Source organism: Helicoverpa zea, chromosome 9 (genome assembly GCF_022581195.2).
Source record: "Helicoverpa zea isolate HzStark_Cry1AcR chromosome 9, ilHelZeax1.1, whole genome shotgun sequence".
NCBI classification, from domain to species: domain Eukaryota; kingdom Metazoa; phylum Arthropoda; class Insecta; order Lepidoptera; family Noctuidae; genus Helicoverpa; species Helicoverpa zea.
This window is the reverse complement of record NC_061460.1, coordinates 11004853-11019041: the sequence shown is the minus strand read 5'-3', so window position 1 is coordinate 11019041 and position 14189 is coordinate 11004853. Positions and strand designations below refer to the sequence as shown.

Sequence of the window (14189 nt, the reverse complement as noted above, 5' to 3'; positions counted from 1 at the left end):
CTCTAGCATGCCAACAACGTGCACCAATCACAGCTCGCCAAGTAAAGCTGTCAACGTTTTCATTTCCATGAATGGACGAGATTCTTCTATCACTTTAAATTTCGTACTATTTCTATTTATTCTGTTACAAATTACGGTATACGTAGCAGCTGGAGTTAAATTTAGCGTAGCCCGTTATCAAATATTAGTGCAAAATGTATAAATTAAGTGTGTTTCATTTATTATTCATCGCGGCAATCGTGCAGGTATCGCTTGCACTGAAGGAAGGCGAATGTGAAGTTTGTATTAAAACTGTGGAGAAATTCGCAGCCACGTTAACAGACGATGTCAAGAAGAACCCCAAATCAATCGAAACTGAGTTCAAGAAGTTTTGTAAAGGTTCCAAGAATAAAGAGAACAGATTTTGTTACTACTTGGGCGGCCTAGAGGAGTCCGCCACCGGCATCCTGGGTGAGCTGTCGAAGCCGCTCAGTTGGTCCATGCCAGCTGACAAAATCTGTGAGAAGTTGAGGAAGAAGGACGCACAGATCTGCGATCTCAGATTCGACAAACAGATTGACTTGAACAATGTTGATCTGAAGAAACTCAAAGTACGAGATCTGAAGAAGATTCTGAACGACTGGGATGAGGTCTGCGACGGCTGCATCGAGAAGACTGACTTCATCAAGAGAATAGAGGAGCTAAAACCCAAGTACATGGGCAAAACTGAATTGTAAAATAGCTCAATTCTAATTTTAGGTGAGGTTATCCACATATGGTGATATTAATTTTCTACTACTTTTACCATGTCGAATTGCATGTGGGAAATGATGCAATTTATATTAATAAAATTTTCCAATGAAAAAAAAATATAATTTGGGGTTGTCAGAGTGAAAAGGTCAATAACCCTATTAGCAATATCATTACCAAATACATGCAAATGAAAAATAATAACAAAACTTCTCCTGCTGCTAACAGTTGATATTATTTGAAATGTGCCTATTTATTGAATAGTTTAAATAAATGTTATATTTAAAATGGTCTCTGGTCCTATGATGGACCCTAATATTTTAAACCTTTAGGCATAGGTTTGAGAACTGGGAGCTTTATTGGATATTGTTCGAGAACATTGTCATCAGAAAACCATATCTGAACTGAATTTTAACCTTTAGATTACACCCACACATGAGTCATAGATACATCTACTTAATTTTACTATAAGTTGTGTAAGTTGCCTGTAGTTAAGTAGTTGAACCACCCTTTTACCAAGGATGATGAAATCTATACTAATATTATAAAGCTGAAGAGTTTGTTTGTTTGAACTCGCTTATCTCAGGAACTACTGGCCCGATTTGAAAATTTCTTTTAGTGTTAGATAGCCCATTTATGGAGGAAGGCTATAGGCTACTTTTTATCCCGGTACTGGAAGTAGTTCCACGGGATGCGGGTGAAACCGCTGGCAGAAGCTAGTACTCTATAAAGGTCCTACTCTTGGTTTAATACATACTTTGTGATTAATTGGCCCATAACACAGAGCTTGAACATTTTGAATATAGCTACAATTATATAATTTAGGAAACCTGATAGTAAGAGAAAGACTAAGTTCAAGCCTACCCTGTTAGTTAAACAAGAATATTTTTTTATTCAAATATGTGTTTTACGTTTCAGATTAATTCATGGGACACTAATGTGATAATACATCTGAGCAACAAGCGATGTGTGCCGTGCCTGCCGCGGTAGAGATCAACAGACTTTTGCATTTGACGAACTTTGCAAGCCGAGTGTCTGGAGTGTGCATGTGTTGAATAAATTATTATTGCTATAAGTAATTAAAGATATTTTTTTCAAGTCATCTGGTTTAATTTTTATTTTAAATGTTTTCTATTTCTGAAAGTATTGGTATGCTTTGAAGATAGGCTGTCTGTAAAAATAATTTGCCTAGGTGCTTTGCTGCCAAATTCCAAAAATTGCCCTATTTCAACCTAGACCTTTTTCTATTTTTTGGAACCATTTAATTTGCATATATTGAAAGGGCATCTGCCTACTTGCATATCTTGAGGCTTAAATAAAGATACTGTTAATTTTGGTATTCATCTCAAGTTGCATAGTTGATATTAATTATCCCTGTAGGATAATTAGAAGAAAATAAAAGGGTATGATTTAAGCTGTCACCAATTTAATTCATTTTGTGTTTCTTAAATAATAGGGTTTGCCCTCAAAATAGTAGATTTGTCACCAAATGTAGTCACCAAACAATATAAAATCATTTCCACAATAAATTACCGAAAATCATGGAGATATGGGGTCAAGTACCAAATAAATGATTTTGTATGTATTATAATAGGTTTGTCCTAATAGTATTTAAGCAAACTAATTTAAAGAGATCACCAATAAATCATATATTATATCACTAGAAAATTTCATGAAGGTCTAAAAATGTAGGGTGGTCGTCATCATCATTTCAACCAAAAGAGTCTACTACTTAACTGGCCATGTGCCTCCCCCCAAGGGCTTTAGTTTCCACAGGTAGTATAAATATATTTAAATTAAATTTCTAGCTGAATAGTAAATAAAACAATTAATCAAAGTCAAAATAATCAATATTTATTGTTAAAAATCTCACTGCCCGCGCCCCGCATCGTATGATCGTACCTACAACCAACCTACAACCCATTCGTTGAGGCCCGAAAGCGCGCCAATTTGTCTCCCTTCCCTTCCTCTTCCCTTTGAACATATTTTTATTAAAATTATAAACTGATGTATTACATTGGTAACGAATACATTATTTTAATAACTGAACGAAATAAAATGTAACTACTGTATTGGTGACAAAATAACAAATAAAAAGGAGTCGCAGTCAGGGATCGATTAATCGATTTATTTGGTGACAGATCTACCATTTTGAGCACCAAGCTATTATTTAAGTAATAAAACTATTATTATAAGAACGAAGTTTATATTCATGTAATGCACTACAATTTTATTGGTAATCCATCTCATATTTTACACATTATATTAACAATAATTTGCTAATTCATACCTGGGAACACTCTTTGTTTATCTGAGAACGAAAATATTTCGTGGCGATAGATCTATTTATTAGGTGATACAACTTGATGACAAATATAAATTTTGGTGACAAAAAATATAGTTCCAAAATAAAACATAGACAAATGTTTCACACTAATAGCTTTATTGCAAGTATGTAAGATCTAGCACATACATTTAACATAACATTTTTGAATACATAAATTACATGCATTTGATGGCATTGAGAGGGTTCCAGATTAGTGGTACTTGTAGTTCCTGTGGTGCTCTGAAAATAGAGAAAAAAAAAGTTCTTTAATATACCATTACTTATGAATCAATCAGTCTCAACTTCATGGTGAATGTTGAAATTGGTTCAGTGTAATTTCTAGAATTTACTTGAAATTACCAGTAATTCTATTTGTATATTGCTGGCTACTGACAAGAATACCTTGCATCTGAACAGTATTATATTCAGAAAAACCTCAATATCCAAATCCCTTCACAATTTTGTACAAATCAGAACAAAAAGAAGTATTTTTAAATGGAGTATTGTGAGCCAGGATAAAGAAATGATAATCAGTCTGTCCCTATGTTATTGCTTGCCCGGTTTACTTACTCATCTTTCCGTAGTTGATAACATAGAAGAAAGTCATGCTGCCCACCAGCAGCTGCAAGAAGGGAGCGATGCCCACCTTCTTAGGCTGCACATACTTGTGCTGCCACCTCCACCAAGCTGAAATAATTGCATAGATACTTCTTAGTGCAACCTTATTTTAACAATAACTTCCCCGTTGTTTACAATGTTAATTGCCAGTGACTATGTAACAAATTAATTTGAAATATAGATGTATGTTGGAAATTGCGAGTTAATTACTTAGCATTTAGTTTAAACTACATTAAAAACACGAATAAAAAGTTTATTAAGACAATTCAATATTTTTACATAATTGGTTACTTTTGTTTTCAGCTTATATTGTTCATGATAAACACCAGTCAATGGTACTAATTAAGAACATGGCAGGGAAATTTTCTTTAAATGCAAATGATATTGTTCTGGTTATCTTAGAATATGTGGGTACTGCATTCCTGTTAGAAATACTCAAAGTAAGGTACAAATTATACACGGCAACCTGCTTTGTCACTGTAGACAAGATTGACTACCTACCTACATATTTATATGCGTTACGTTTAAAACTGACCCAGTAGCACCTCCAAATGATTGATATCTACAATACACCTATAACCTCAAAACTTCACATATAAATATGTATGAAACTAGTTTCTTACCTCGGCTGAATACGCCAGCGAGAGCCTGGGGCGACTTATTCCTGCGTGCAAACCAGGATCCAAGTTCACTGATTTTTACCTGACCGAACGGAGTATCAGCTGAAAACGAGAATGAAAATTACATAATCGAAAATGGTAAATTGAAGGGCGACATTGTTTATCTAGAAGCATACTTACGCTTGCCATAATAACGGGCTGGGTCATAAGGCCCGTGGACTGAGGGGTTATATTCCTTGGGATAATCACCGAAACCCATGATTCTTGGGGTTTGGACCAAATTTTACGGAATGAAATTGACCTCGGATTTCGGTGTTCAGTCAATCTGTCAAATTGTCAACCATAGACAATTTAGAACTTGGTTTACAAAGTTTATCGATTTTTCTCAGGTTAGCTGAGGATCTTGAAATTATATTCTTAATTCAGTAATATTGACTTTCTTTGTTTCATTAACAAATTATTCTTGAAACAATTTTTTTTTATGTCTATTTGTCTTTTAGCAAACAAAATTATCATAACTTGAATTCATTATCTGTGGATCTAACCATCCATCTCTATCTTTCAAAATTTGCTAGTCTATGATTATACAGCAGATTTCATTCTTTGTGAGGTGTCCGCAATTTGTTTATTTCCTAAAAAGTCGCTGAATAATCAAGCAAAATGGTCTTGGAAAGTACTATGATTTGTGTGGACAACAGTGATTATATGAGAAATGGAGATTTCTTACCCACTCGGCTGCAGGCTCAGCAAGATGCCGTAAACTTGGTATGTCATTCTAAAACACGGTCAAATCCTGAAAATAATGTGGGTTTATTGACGCTAGCGAATGTGGAGGTGCTGGCTACACTAACTAGCGATGTCGGGCGTATAATGTCCAAGTTACACCGCGTTCAGCCCAACGGTAACATCAACCTACTAACTGGCATCAGGATTGCTCACTTAGCGCTGAAACATCGCCAGGGAAAGAACCATAAGATGCGCATCGTAGTGTTCGTCGGCTCTCCGGTAGAGCTCGATGAGAAAGAATTAGTGAAACTAGCTAAGAGGCTGAAGAAAGAGAAGGTAAACTGCGACGTGGTCTCATTTGGTGAGGATGCCGACAATAACCCTCTTCTGACCACATTTGTTAACACTTTGAACGGTAAAGACAGCAACACTGGGGGCAGCCACCTAGTGTCTGTCCCCGCTGGTGGGTGTGTGGTACTTTCTGAAGCTTTGATTTCTAGCCCATTGATTGGTGGCGATGGAGCAGGACCATCTGGCTCAGGCTTGTCACCATTTGAATTTGGTGTTGATCCAAATGAAGATCCTGAACTTGCACTTGCCTTGCGTGTCTCTATGGAAGAGCAAAGACAACGCCAGGAGGAGGAGTCACGCCGCCAACAAACTACAACTGAAGGAGATGCAAGCAAGCCTGGGGAACCAGAAAACACTGGCATGGAGAGGGCTTTAGCCATGTCACTTGGTCATGAAGCTATGGAGTTATCCGAGGAAGAGCAGATTGCTCTTGCCATGCAAATGAGCATGCAACAAGAGGCTCCAGCAGCTGAAGAGAGCATGGATGTCTCAGAAGAGTATGCTGAAGTCATGAATGATCCAGCATTCCTCCAAAGTGTACTGGAAAATCTCCCAGGAGTTGATCCTCAGAGTGAAGCCATTCGCAATGCTATGTCGACCATCAAAAAAGACAAGGATGAGAAAGATGACAAGGATCAAAAAGATAAGGATAGCAAAGGATCAGGTGGTTCTAGCTCCAAGTAAAGACGGCATGATTTTTCAATTTTTTTAATTGACATTATGCTCGTAAACTTTAACATTAGACTCCACACTGCAGTGTTACTACCACTTTAAATTTATAAAATACAGATTGTTTATAATATAAAAAAAAAGTGTTTATTTCCATGATATCCAGTTCAAACCTTCAATTTTATCGTACTCTGAAAATTAATATCCAATTAGAATAAATATTTGTAATGAAAGTTTAAGGTAATTAAATGTTTTGGCTTTCTAAAACATTGTCTTTGATACATACTTGAATCATTCCAAAATCGTTTACTTTGGAACTTTTTTTTTATTTCTAGCAGTTGCTGTCTTCTTAATTCGTCATCGAATTTGTTTACTGATGGTCTATCTATTTTTTCTTCACCTAAAATTAGACAGAATGTTAGTGGAGTAAGATAAATATGTGAAATTGCATAAGTAAGTGTTCTATTTTACCTTGTGTGAAATTGGACTGGATTCCTTTAGCTACAAACATCCATTAGACAAATCAATAATCAGTCACTCTTGCAAATGAATAGGAATGCAGACCAATCCCAGATTTCACTAAAATAATAGAAACATATTATAAATGGAACTATTCAGGAAATCAGAATTAGGTAGTAGTATGGGCAATTCAAAAGTGTACTAACCCACATTTAACTTATGACCCTTTTTAATACTATTTAAAAATCATTATCATCCAAGCAATGAGATATATTTTCTTGTTTCATAAGTGAAATCGGGGGCGCGGCTTACCTAGAAATGTACAAATGCAAGGTGTGTATTTGGCCATAAATGAAAAAAAAAGAACATTAAAATGTGGGTTGGGACACTTTTGTGCAGACAGCCCCGTTTATTGGTAACACATTTTATAGAATTCTTATACCGGCGGTTGAACATGGTTTCATGTTAATATCCTGAGGCTTTTTGTTTAACAATAGATATGAGCTCTTTATATCTTCTAATTGAGGTCTGAAACTTCTATTGCTGTAGCCAGGTGCTGAAAAATCGTAAAATGAGTCAATCATTTTGAATTTAGTATAACTGCATGTGAAGCAAAAATTATTTATCTTTTATTCTCATTGCTAGAGGAGTGATTTAATTATATAAATGTCCTAAAATTGTATTTATTGAATTTTCCTAGACAACAAAGGAACATTAACCAGTAAAGCTTGGGTTTCCTAGGAAAGCGGTGCCATCATATAGCGGCCGTAATATTACGGACGCAAATAGACGGTCGTCTTTACGGTGATGACATGTGGAAAGTTCCACGGCCGTTTTAACACACCGTCATAAACTTTTTTTTATTTGTATTATACTTACTAACCTGTTTTATTTAATATTTCTCAAATTTACGACACCAATTCTGTTTTAGTTGACTTTTTTTATAATCTTTACTTTTTATATTATTTATTGCTTTGTGGTTACGAACGAAATCTATGAAAATTTCGTCTTCCTCGCTGCTCCAAGAGTAGGAACTCATTTTTTACGTTGTTCCGAAAAAAAAAACACAAATACGGATTTAAAAAGCTTCACCGCTTTCAATAAAACGTTCACCAAACCATCCGACACCGACAAGACGGCCGTCATGCAAATGGCGGCACCGCTTTTTGAAGTTACGGTGTCAGTTACCGCTCTCTAGGAAACCGCCCCATTTCGTTTACATAGACAACGTACTAGTGACGTCATTCACCGCTGTATTACGGCCGCTATATGACTGCACCGCTTTCCTAGGAAACCAAAGCTTTAGAGATTACCAGTTGGTAACCCAGTTAAGTCGTTACAATTTTAAATTAACGGTACTCGCCCACCCTACACCTTGCAAATGTGTTAACGATCGCGTTATTCTGTACTTTTAACCTGTTCTGATTTCTGAATACTACCATTTAACTACTTTACTGCACTTTTCAAAAAGATTGGGACGACGTTAATTGATCACGACGCGTTCTCTCTATCGACGTAAGTTACGGATACAGGTAATCTTTTGATCGCCGAATTTCCTGGACCCAATCACCAGTCTGGAAAACTATGTACATGCGTCGTACCAATCTTCTTATTTGAAAAACCTTTGCGAAAGGATAGCCAAAGTACATCTATATAACATAAATAACTCACGGGCTGGCCTGGTCAGCGGTGGAACCCCGTATGGTTCCCTAGACAACGACTTCATTTTGTCGACAGATGGGTTAACATCTTTGATCGATGTTGCTCTCCTCATTGGTTCTGAAAAAAATTATGATTTTTATCGAAGCATTTTTTGCACACTTTGATGTCATACTATTTTCTATCAAATTTTTACTATGTGCAGTTTCTTATGGAGTAATACTGGTACAGATACATTGCCATTTACATTTCCTTTTTTTGGCAGAGTTAGTGCCCTAATTTTAAACTATGTAAGTACTTTATTTAAGAATCACCATTTAGGAATCTTTTCGAAATTTTACTCGGCGATCTTGATGGTATTTTACTCATTTCTGTGAAAATAATTGAATGGGGTTTAATATTATGGTGTACAAAATCTAGGATGACAATACTGGCATTATTTGTTGCTGGCAGTACCTGGTGTCCAATGCTTGATAATTTTAGAGTCGTTGTACGGTGGCTTCATTTTACTAGCCGTAGCACTCATTAGGTCTGTTAAAAGGCAATTTATTATGACAAACAAAAATAGGTAATTCACGGTTTTCGGGACACTGTGTCGCTGCTCATTTTCAGATATCAAACGGAATGTGCTAATGCGTTCAGTCCAGGCAGAGATAAAAATAATTACCTTGGAAGTTACTTGATGTGCTGTTGAAAGACTTTTGTTTCCTAGCCGGACTTCTGCTATTAGATCGATGTAGAGACGAGACGGAAGGCCGTAATGCTGGAAAATCGAAATATGTTGAAAATATATATTTAACTTTCAGCGACGGCCACGCGCAGCTAAGCTTATTGGCTAATTTATCACAGTATAGACATGTATGGGCTAATGTCTGACATCGAACGCACAATTGAAAACGCAATTGCAATTTTTGCCATCCTTTTGAATATTACCTCTATTAATTGTCAACCCTGATTGGTGGGAGGTCTCAAAAGATCGAAAGATATGGAGGCAAAATGGGGAGGCCTTTGCCCAGCAGTGGGACAGTACGGGCCAAGAAAAAAAAATTGTTAAGTTTCTGGCAATACCTACTCAATTTTCCGTTACGTACAAAAAGTTTGACTCACATTTAGCGCCGATATTGCTCCTCATGATGGGTATTTTAGTATCCGGATAGACATTGGGATTAGTATTCGATGCCCGTAACTTGTTCCCGGATACAGAGGCCTTCGTTGCTGTCCAAAACAAAACGGCAAATACTATTACAGTGGCAAGCAAACTCCCTCCGGTACCCCAGCGGGGGTACACGTATGCAGTGATGCGGGCCACGCGCCAAAATATTAAGTGTCCTAGCACGCTCGTGAGAACATCTAATTTATTAATCGTTACTGAAATAGAACAGTCCAAATATCGCCTGTTAAACTGCTTACTTTTGTGTTTAACTATATTAATGAAATCAAATGTTGTGCAGCTGTTGCATTGCAGCTGAGATAAAACATACGGTCCTCTGTGGCTAAACGATCGGGCAACAATCGTTCAACAGTTGGGCAGCAATGGCGCTACAGTCTGGCAACAGTACAGCGCAATAGCTAAGGGACATAAGTTGACCATTGAGGGTTCAGGGACCTACATGCAACAGCACACAGCATTAGATAGAACGGAAGCTGTTACTCACGTAATTTGTTTCTGATCAAATCAGTTCGTTGCGGAGCACTTCGAGTAGAAGACTCTCTGTTTTCCGCTTGAAAAAATATTCCATTAATCAACAGAAATACGCAGTAGCGTCACATTCTACTCGGTCTCTTGTCATAGATAGACAAGATTACATATGTTTAGAACTTGTAATATAGTTAATAATAAAAAATTCCTACATGTGTCCTACACTAAGGTTATTTTTTCTGAATAAAGAAAATAAGTAAAAGCATGCGAAATGCTATAACAAAAAAAGTTGAATCGCACGATGTGATAACATACCTACTACTACAAAGAAGCATGATGGGTCACAACAGGACTTCTAACAGAAAAGAAGGTAGATCGTTTATTACGTAAAGAACTTAAAACCGTTATACTTGGCCTGGTTTTCTCGCGAAGGATATCCGTAGCTTGTATGAGGGACAGGTCCTCAAAACCTAATATTGGCTTAAATGACAATTTTATATATAAACACTACTATATACTTATGTACCTTTCCATGCCCTAGTGGGGGATTTCGTGTGGTTTCCGATACTTGGCGTGCACCGGATATGCGGATCGGGGACACCGTCTAAAAAACATAAAGCAAACTCATGTCAAACAAACTGAATAATTATAACACGCATGCTGGTTCTCGCAGTTTCATTAGCGTCCCTGGAAACTACTTTCTGTAACTGGATAATGTAATGTGTCCATGTCACCCGGGTAGGTAGCTTGTCACAAAATTATTTTTTCAAATCGCTTAAAGTAGTTTCGGAGCCTTTACATATAAACAAAAAACTTTATAATATTTAAGTAAACATTTGATAAGAAATTTCTATTAGGGTAAATAAAACCTGAATTAAAGTAAATAAATATCCGTTGGAGCGTTAAAAGGCATGTCTTACCAGCACTCAGCTGCGGCCAAGGCAAATCTCTTCTGAGTGTTAATCTTTTGTTGACTGGCGTTACTAATGGCTTACCATAACCCGAATTGCCATCGCATCTAGAGTAACCATTAGCACCTATGATCAAAAACGGAAAAGGAATCAGAATTTTTAAGACACCACAGTACCTAAGATTATCAAGCAGGCCCGTAGCAAATATTAGGGCAGAATCCTGCAGTGTTAAAGACAGAAACTTTCCTTCTGAAAATCGCTAGATCTGCCCTGGGCCCATAACAATCGATGATTTTGCTATAAATATGGATAATTGACAATGAAACCCATACATAAACTAATGGTTGAATAAATCTTTTGGTTAGGGCCCAAGTTCACAGACATTTTTTTTTTAATAACAAGGTTCAATTTTCGAATTCAACAGTTTTTTTTTAAGAATAACTGTCGTTTACGAACTTGGACCATAACCAGTAGCGATTTTAGGGTAGGACGCGGTTGGGCGACGGCCCAGGGCGTCGGATATACGGGGCTCCCCACTATTCCTTGATCAGAATTTAACTCCTTTTTTGTTTTAAATTTCATCAAAGATCGCAACTTACAAGAACTGTATCCAAATGTCTTAACTTATGGTGCAGGATTTGCGAATAACCCGGGCGCAGCGGGCTCAAGGGCGCCGAAGCGAATTTGTGTTTAATTCCGCGTTAAATTTGAGGAATTCTACTTTTATGTCCCAAAACTCAACAATTTTCGCTCTCGCTTCGCTCGCGATTTCTTTAGCTTACATTTAGATTTTTTATCACATATAGCTACTTTTAATGTCCCAATACTCAAAAAATTCGCGCTCCCTTCGCTCGCGGCTTCTTCACTTCACAGTCGCCTTTTATTATATACGTTTAGGACTTTCAGTGATCCGAAACTCAAAAATGTTTAGTCTACCCTAGCAAAAAGGTAGCGTCGTTTTTAAGTTCTTTAATTGGTAAGAAAGTAACTTCTAGTTTCCATATGAATGAACTTTCTTATTTGCGGTACTATGTTAAGTCCCAAAAATTTTATACATAGGCGCCAACACCAACAAAGAGTTATGTACGCTACATATTAAGTAATTTTTGTTTTGAGGTCTAAAATATAACAAAAAACGCGCTCGCTTCGCTCGCACAATCAGAAACCATGTTCCAATGTTTTTGCATGCACCAACCAGCAATAAATTATGTACGATTGGGCTACATTTTACGTAATTTTTGCTTTGGCTTTTTAACTATTAAAAAAAAATCGCGCTCGCTTCGCTCGCGCAATCGGTAACTACATATATTTCTGTTTTTTTGGGTTTGAATTGCAGTTGGAGGGCGCCGTAGAAATCTCGCCCAGGGGCCCGATTCTCCTAATTTTACTTAAGCAACATCCGATTCGTATTCGACTGCGATCCAATCCCGACTCAATTACGATTGAAACGATTAAAACTGCTATTGCGATCATATTGTGATTCGATTTCTATTCGATTTTGACATTATTAACTTAGGAGAATCGGGCCCCAGGGCGCTGGTAGAGTTAAAACCGGCACTGACCATAACAAAGAATACTCACGAATATTCTTCTTGCTGCCGATGCTCATGACATCGAGAAGCTCTTCAGGTGTCGACGAATATCCGGGACCCACTGTACTCAAGGTTTTCGATTTAGCCGCAATTACTAATTGAACATCGATTATTTTAATAACTTTGTTCCTATTACTAATACTACAACTAATACTAATTTATACCTATGTTAGATTATAACATAGATATAAACACGTCTTCAAAAGTCAACTACATTAATCGAAGTAGGTATATAAGTACATTCCTTGCAAATTAGTGTGATTAGATCATAATGGGGAGGCAGCCCCGGATCTAGGGGGGGGCAAGCCGGGGCCCATGCCCCGGGCGGCAAATTCAGTGGGCGGCAAAATCAGGCGGCTGCCTGATTTTAAATACAGGGCCGTCTTAACCTATGGTGCAGGGTGTGCGAATAACCCGGGCGCCTCGGTCTCAGGGGCGCCACGGGACGCCCCACCACCAGGAAATTTCGATGAAATTACACCCGTTTGATAAGGAAGTTCCATTGTATCATGATACTGACAAGCAAAGTTTCTAAAAAAGTTACATTCGCTTTGTTTAATTGATCATTTAGATTATTTTTCACATTTAACATCCTCCAACTAAATGAAAAAATTCTCGCTCGCTACGCTCGCGGCTAAATGACAATATATGTCCTGTTTTTCTGATGGTTTATTATTTTTATTGACGCACCGAATCAACGACCACAAATGGCACTCGCTCTAATCAGGGTTTCTTTTTATTTGTACATAATTCCTAGTTTAATTTGTGAGTCTTCAAACAAATATCTTAAAAAAGTTCGCGCTCGCTACGCTCGCGGCTACTTGTTGCTTTACAATCTACTTAGACAGGTACTTTTGTGTCGAAGGCTCAAAAAATTTCGCGCTCGCTTCGCTCGCGCAATCATATACCTACAAAAATTTCCTTATTATCTTAATAAATCAAATCCACGCTGTCTTATCTTTTATAAGTCAAATGTAGCAAAAAAAAAATTATGGAGTCCTCAAAAACCAAAATGTTTGCGCTTCCGACTGTTTGTTACTTTACAGCGCTTTTTAAAACTTATTAACTTTTTGTGTACCTACATTAATCTGTCTCGACTTTCATAACTTAAACCTGGCCAACAGTTTGAGCCTACAATGATTTGGACATATTTTTTTAAGTCCTTTACCTACCAAAAAAGTGTCTCGTTGGTGAAAATAAACATAAGTAGGTAGGTGGGGCGGCATTTTTCAGTTTTTTCCCCGCCTAAAAAAAATTGAAGATCCGGGGCTGTGGGGAGGTCAAATTTAAGGGGTGTAAAGTGTGGCTGTCATGGCAAATACAAAAAAATTATAAAGATCATAAATTAAAATAATTCGTACTTACAATCTATTATAGGACCAGAGGACGAAATGCTGGATGCTTTCACAGAAGGTATCGTGTCTCTGCTGAAGTTTTCGCTCACTGAGCGGGCTGGCAACAACAAGAGAGAGTAGCAACAGTAAGAGAGGTATTTTTGAGGTAACAACTTCAAACCAGCAAAAGTCAAGAAGTCCTATTGATAAAAATCCCACAGAGAGACCATAAGGCTGTTGAAATTAGGTACTATCTATCTAATATGATTTTCAATATGTGGATCCCTTGCTAGACTCATATCAGGAATCTTTTAATTTAATTTTATTGATTTAAGTTCTTTACAGCCGACCACGCTATTCTCTGTGAGCGTTGTGCACGCCTGTAACTGATTTATTTACACAGAACTTACAATTCTATACTAATATCTGCATAGCATTTGTAAATAAGTTGTTGGTGTGCCTTGTAAATAAATAAATAAATATCAGGAAGAAAGATTGAAATAGTAATAAAATTAGGGCTAGGTTGGACCAACTGCCAGCAACCCAGTTTAAAATA

General features: G+C 37.1%; 4 protein-coding genes across 4 annotated transcripts; 2 read left to right on the top strand and 2 right to left on the bottom strand.

Moving 5' to 3' along the window:
• Positions 1 to 17: 17 nt before the first annotated feature.
• Positions 18 to 1827, top strand: LOC124633412 (mesencephalic astrocyte-derived neurotrophic factor homolog). Its single transcript, XM_047168625.1, has 2 exons — positions 18 to 738; positions 1648 to 1827. Exon 1 carries the CDS (start codon positions 195 to 197, stop codon positions 714 to 716), a length of 522 nt encoding a protein of 173 aa, XP_047024581.1. The 5' UTR covers positions 18 to 194; the 3' UTR covers positions 717 to 738; positions 1648 to 1827.
• A 1324-nt stretch (positions 1828 to 3151) lies between these two features.
• LOC124633543 (putative ATP synthase subunit f, mitochondrial) lies at positions 3152 to 4640 on the bottom strand. The gene is made up of 4 exons (XM_047168803.1): positions 4474 to 4640; positions 4297 to 4395; positions 3626 to 3742; positions 3152 to 3295 (listed from the first exon to the last, which is right to left on the bottom strand). Exons 1-4 carry the CDS (start codon positions 4550 to 4552, stop codon positions 3267 to 3269), a joined length of 324 nt encoding a protein of 107 aa, XP_047024759.1. The 5' UTR covers positions 4553 to 4640; the 3' UTR covers positions 3152 to 3266.
• A 213-nt stretch (positions 4641 to 4853) lies between these two features.
• Positions 4854 to 6306, top strand: LOC124633541 (26S proteasome non-ATPase regulatory subunit 4). The gene has a single exon (XM_047168801.1). The coding sequence runs from the start codon at positions 4954 to 4956 to the stop codon at positions 6052 to 6054; it is 1101 nt and encodes a 366-aa protein (XP_047024757.1). The 5' UTR covers positions 4854 to 4953; the 3' UTR covers positions 6055 to 6306.
• Positions 6063 to 12448, bottom strand: LOC124633542. Its single transcript, XM_047168802.1, has 8 exons — positions 12289 to 12448; positions 10717 to 10833; positions 10323 to 10400; positions 9265 to 9372; positions 8825 to 8920; positions 8170 to 8277; positions 6326 to 6439; positions 6063 to 6230 (listed from the first exon to the last, which is right to left on the bottom strand). The coding sequence occupies exons 1-8, from the start codon at positions 12314 to 12316 to the stop codon at positions 6187 to 6189; spliced, it is 693 nt and encodes a 230-aa protein (XP_047024758.1). The 5' UTR covers positions 12317 to 12448; the 3' UTR covers positions 6063 to 6186.
• Between the last annotated feature and the right edge of the window lie 1741 nt (positions 12449 to 14189).

Bases quoted from the DNA above. Each gene is read 5' to 3' on its own strand.
- LOC124633412 (XM_047168625.1), top strand. From the start codon at position 195: ATGTATAAATTAAGTGTGTTTCATTTATTATTCATCGCGGCAATCGTG.
- LOC124633543 (XM_047168803.1), bottom strand. From the start codon at position 4,552: ATGGGTTTCGGTGATTATCCCAAGGAATATAACCCCTCAGTCCACGGG. The intron at 4,396-4,473 runs GTAAGTATGCTT...TCTCGTTTTCAG, and splicing joins AGCCCGTTATTATGGCAAGC to CTGATACTCCGTTCGGTCAG. The intron at 3,743-4,296 runs GTAAGAAACTAG...CAATTATTTCAG, and splicing joins CGCTGGCGTATTCAGCCGAG to CTTGGTGGAGGTGGCAGCAC.
- LOC124633541 (XM_047168801.1), top strand. From the start codon at position 4,954: ATGGTCTTGGAAAGTACTATGATTTGTGTGGACAACAGTGATTATATG.
- LOC124633542 (XM_047168802.1), bottom strand. From the start codon at position 12,316: ATGAGCATCGGCAGCAAGAAGAATATTC. The intron at 10,834-12,288 runs GTGAGTATTCTT...TTTTGATCATAG, and splicing joins CGGCAGCAAGAAGAATATTC to GTGCTAATGGTTACTCTAGA. The intron at 8,278-8,824 runs GTAATTATTTTT...AATTTTTTTCAG, and splicing joins CACATCAAGTAACTTCCAAG to AACCAATGAGGAGAGCAACA.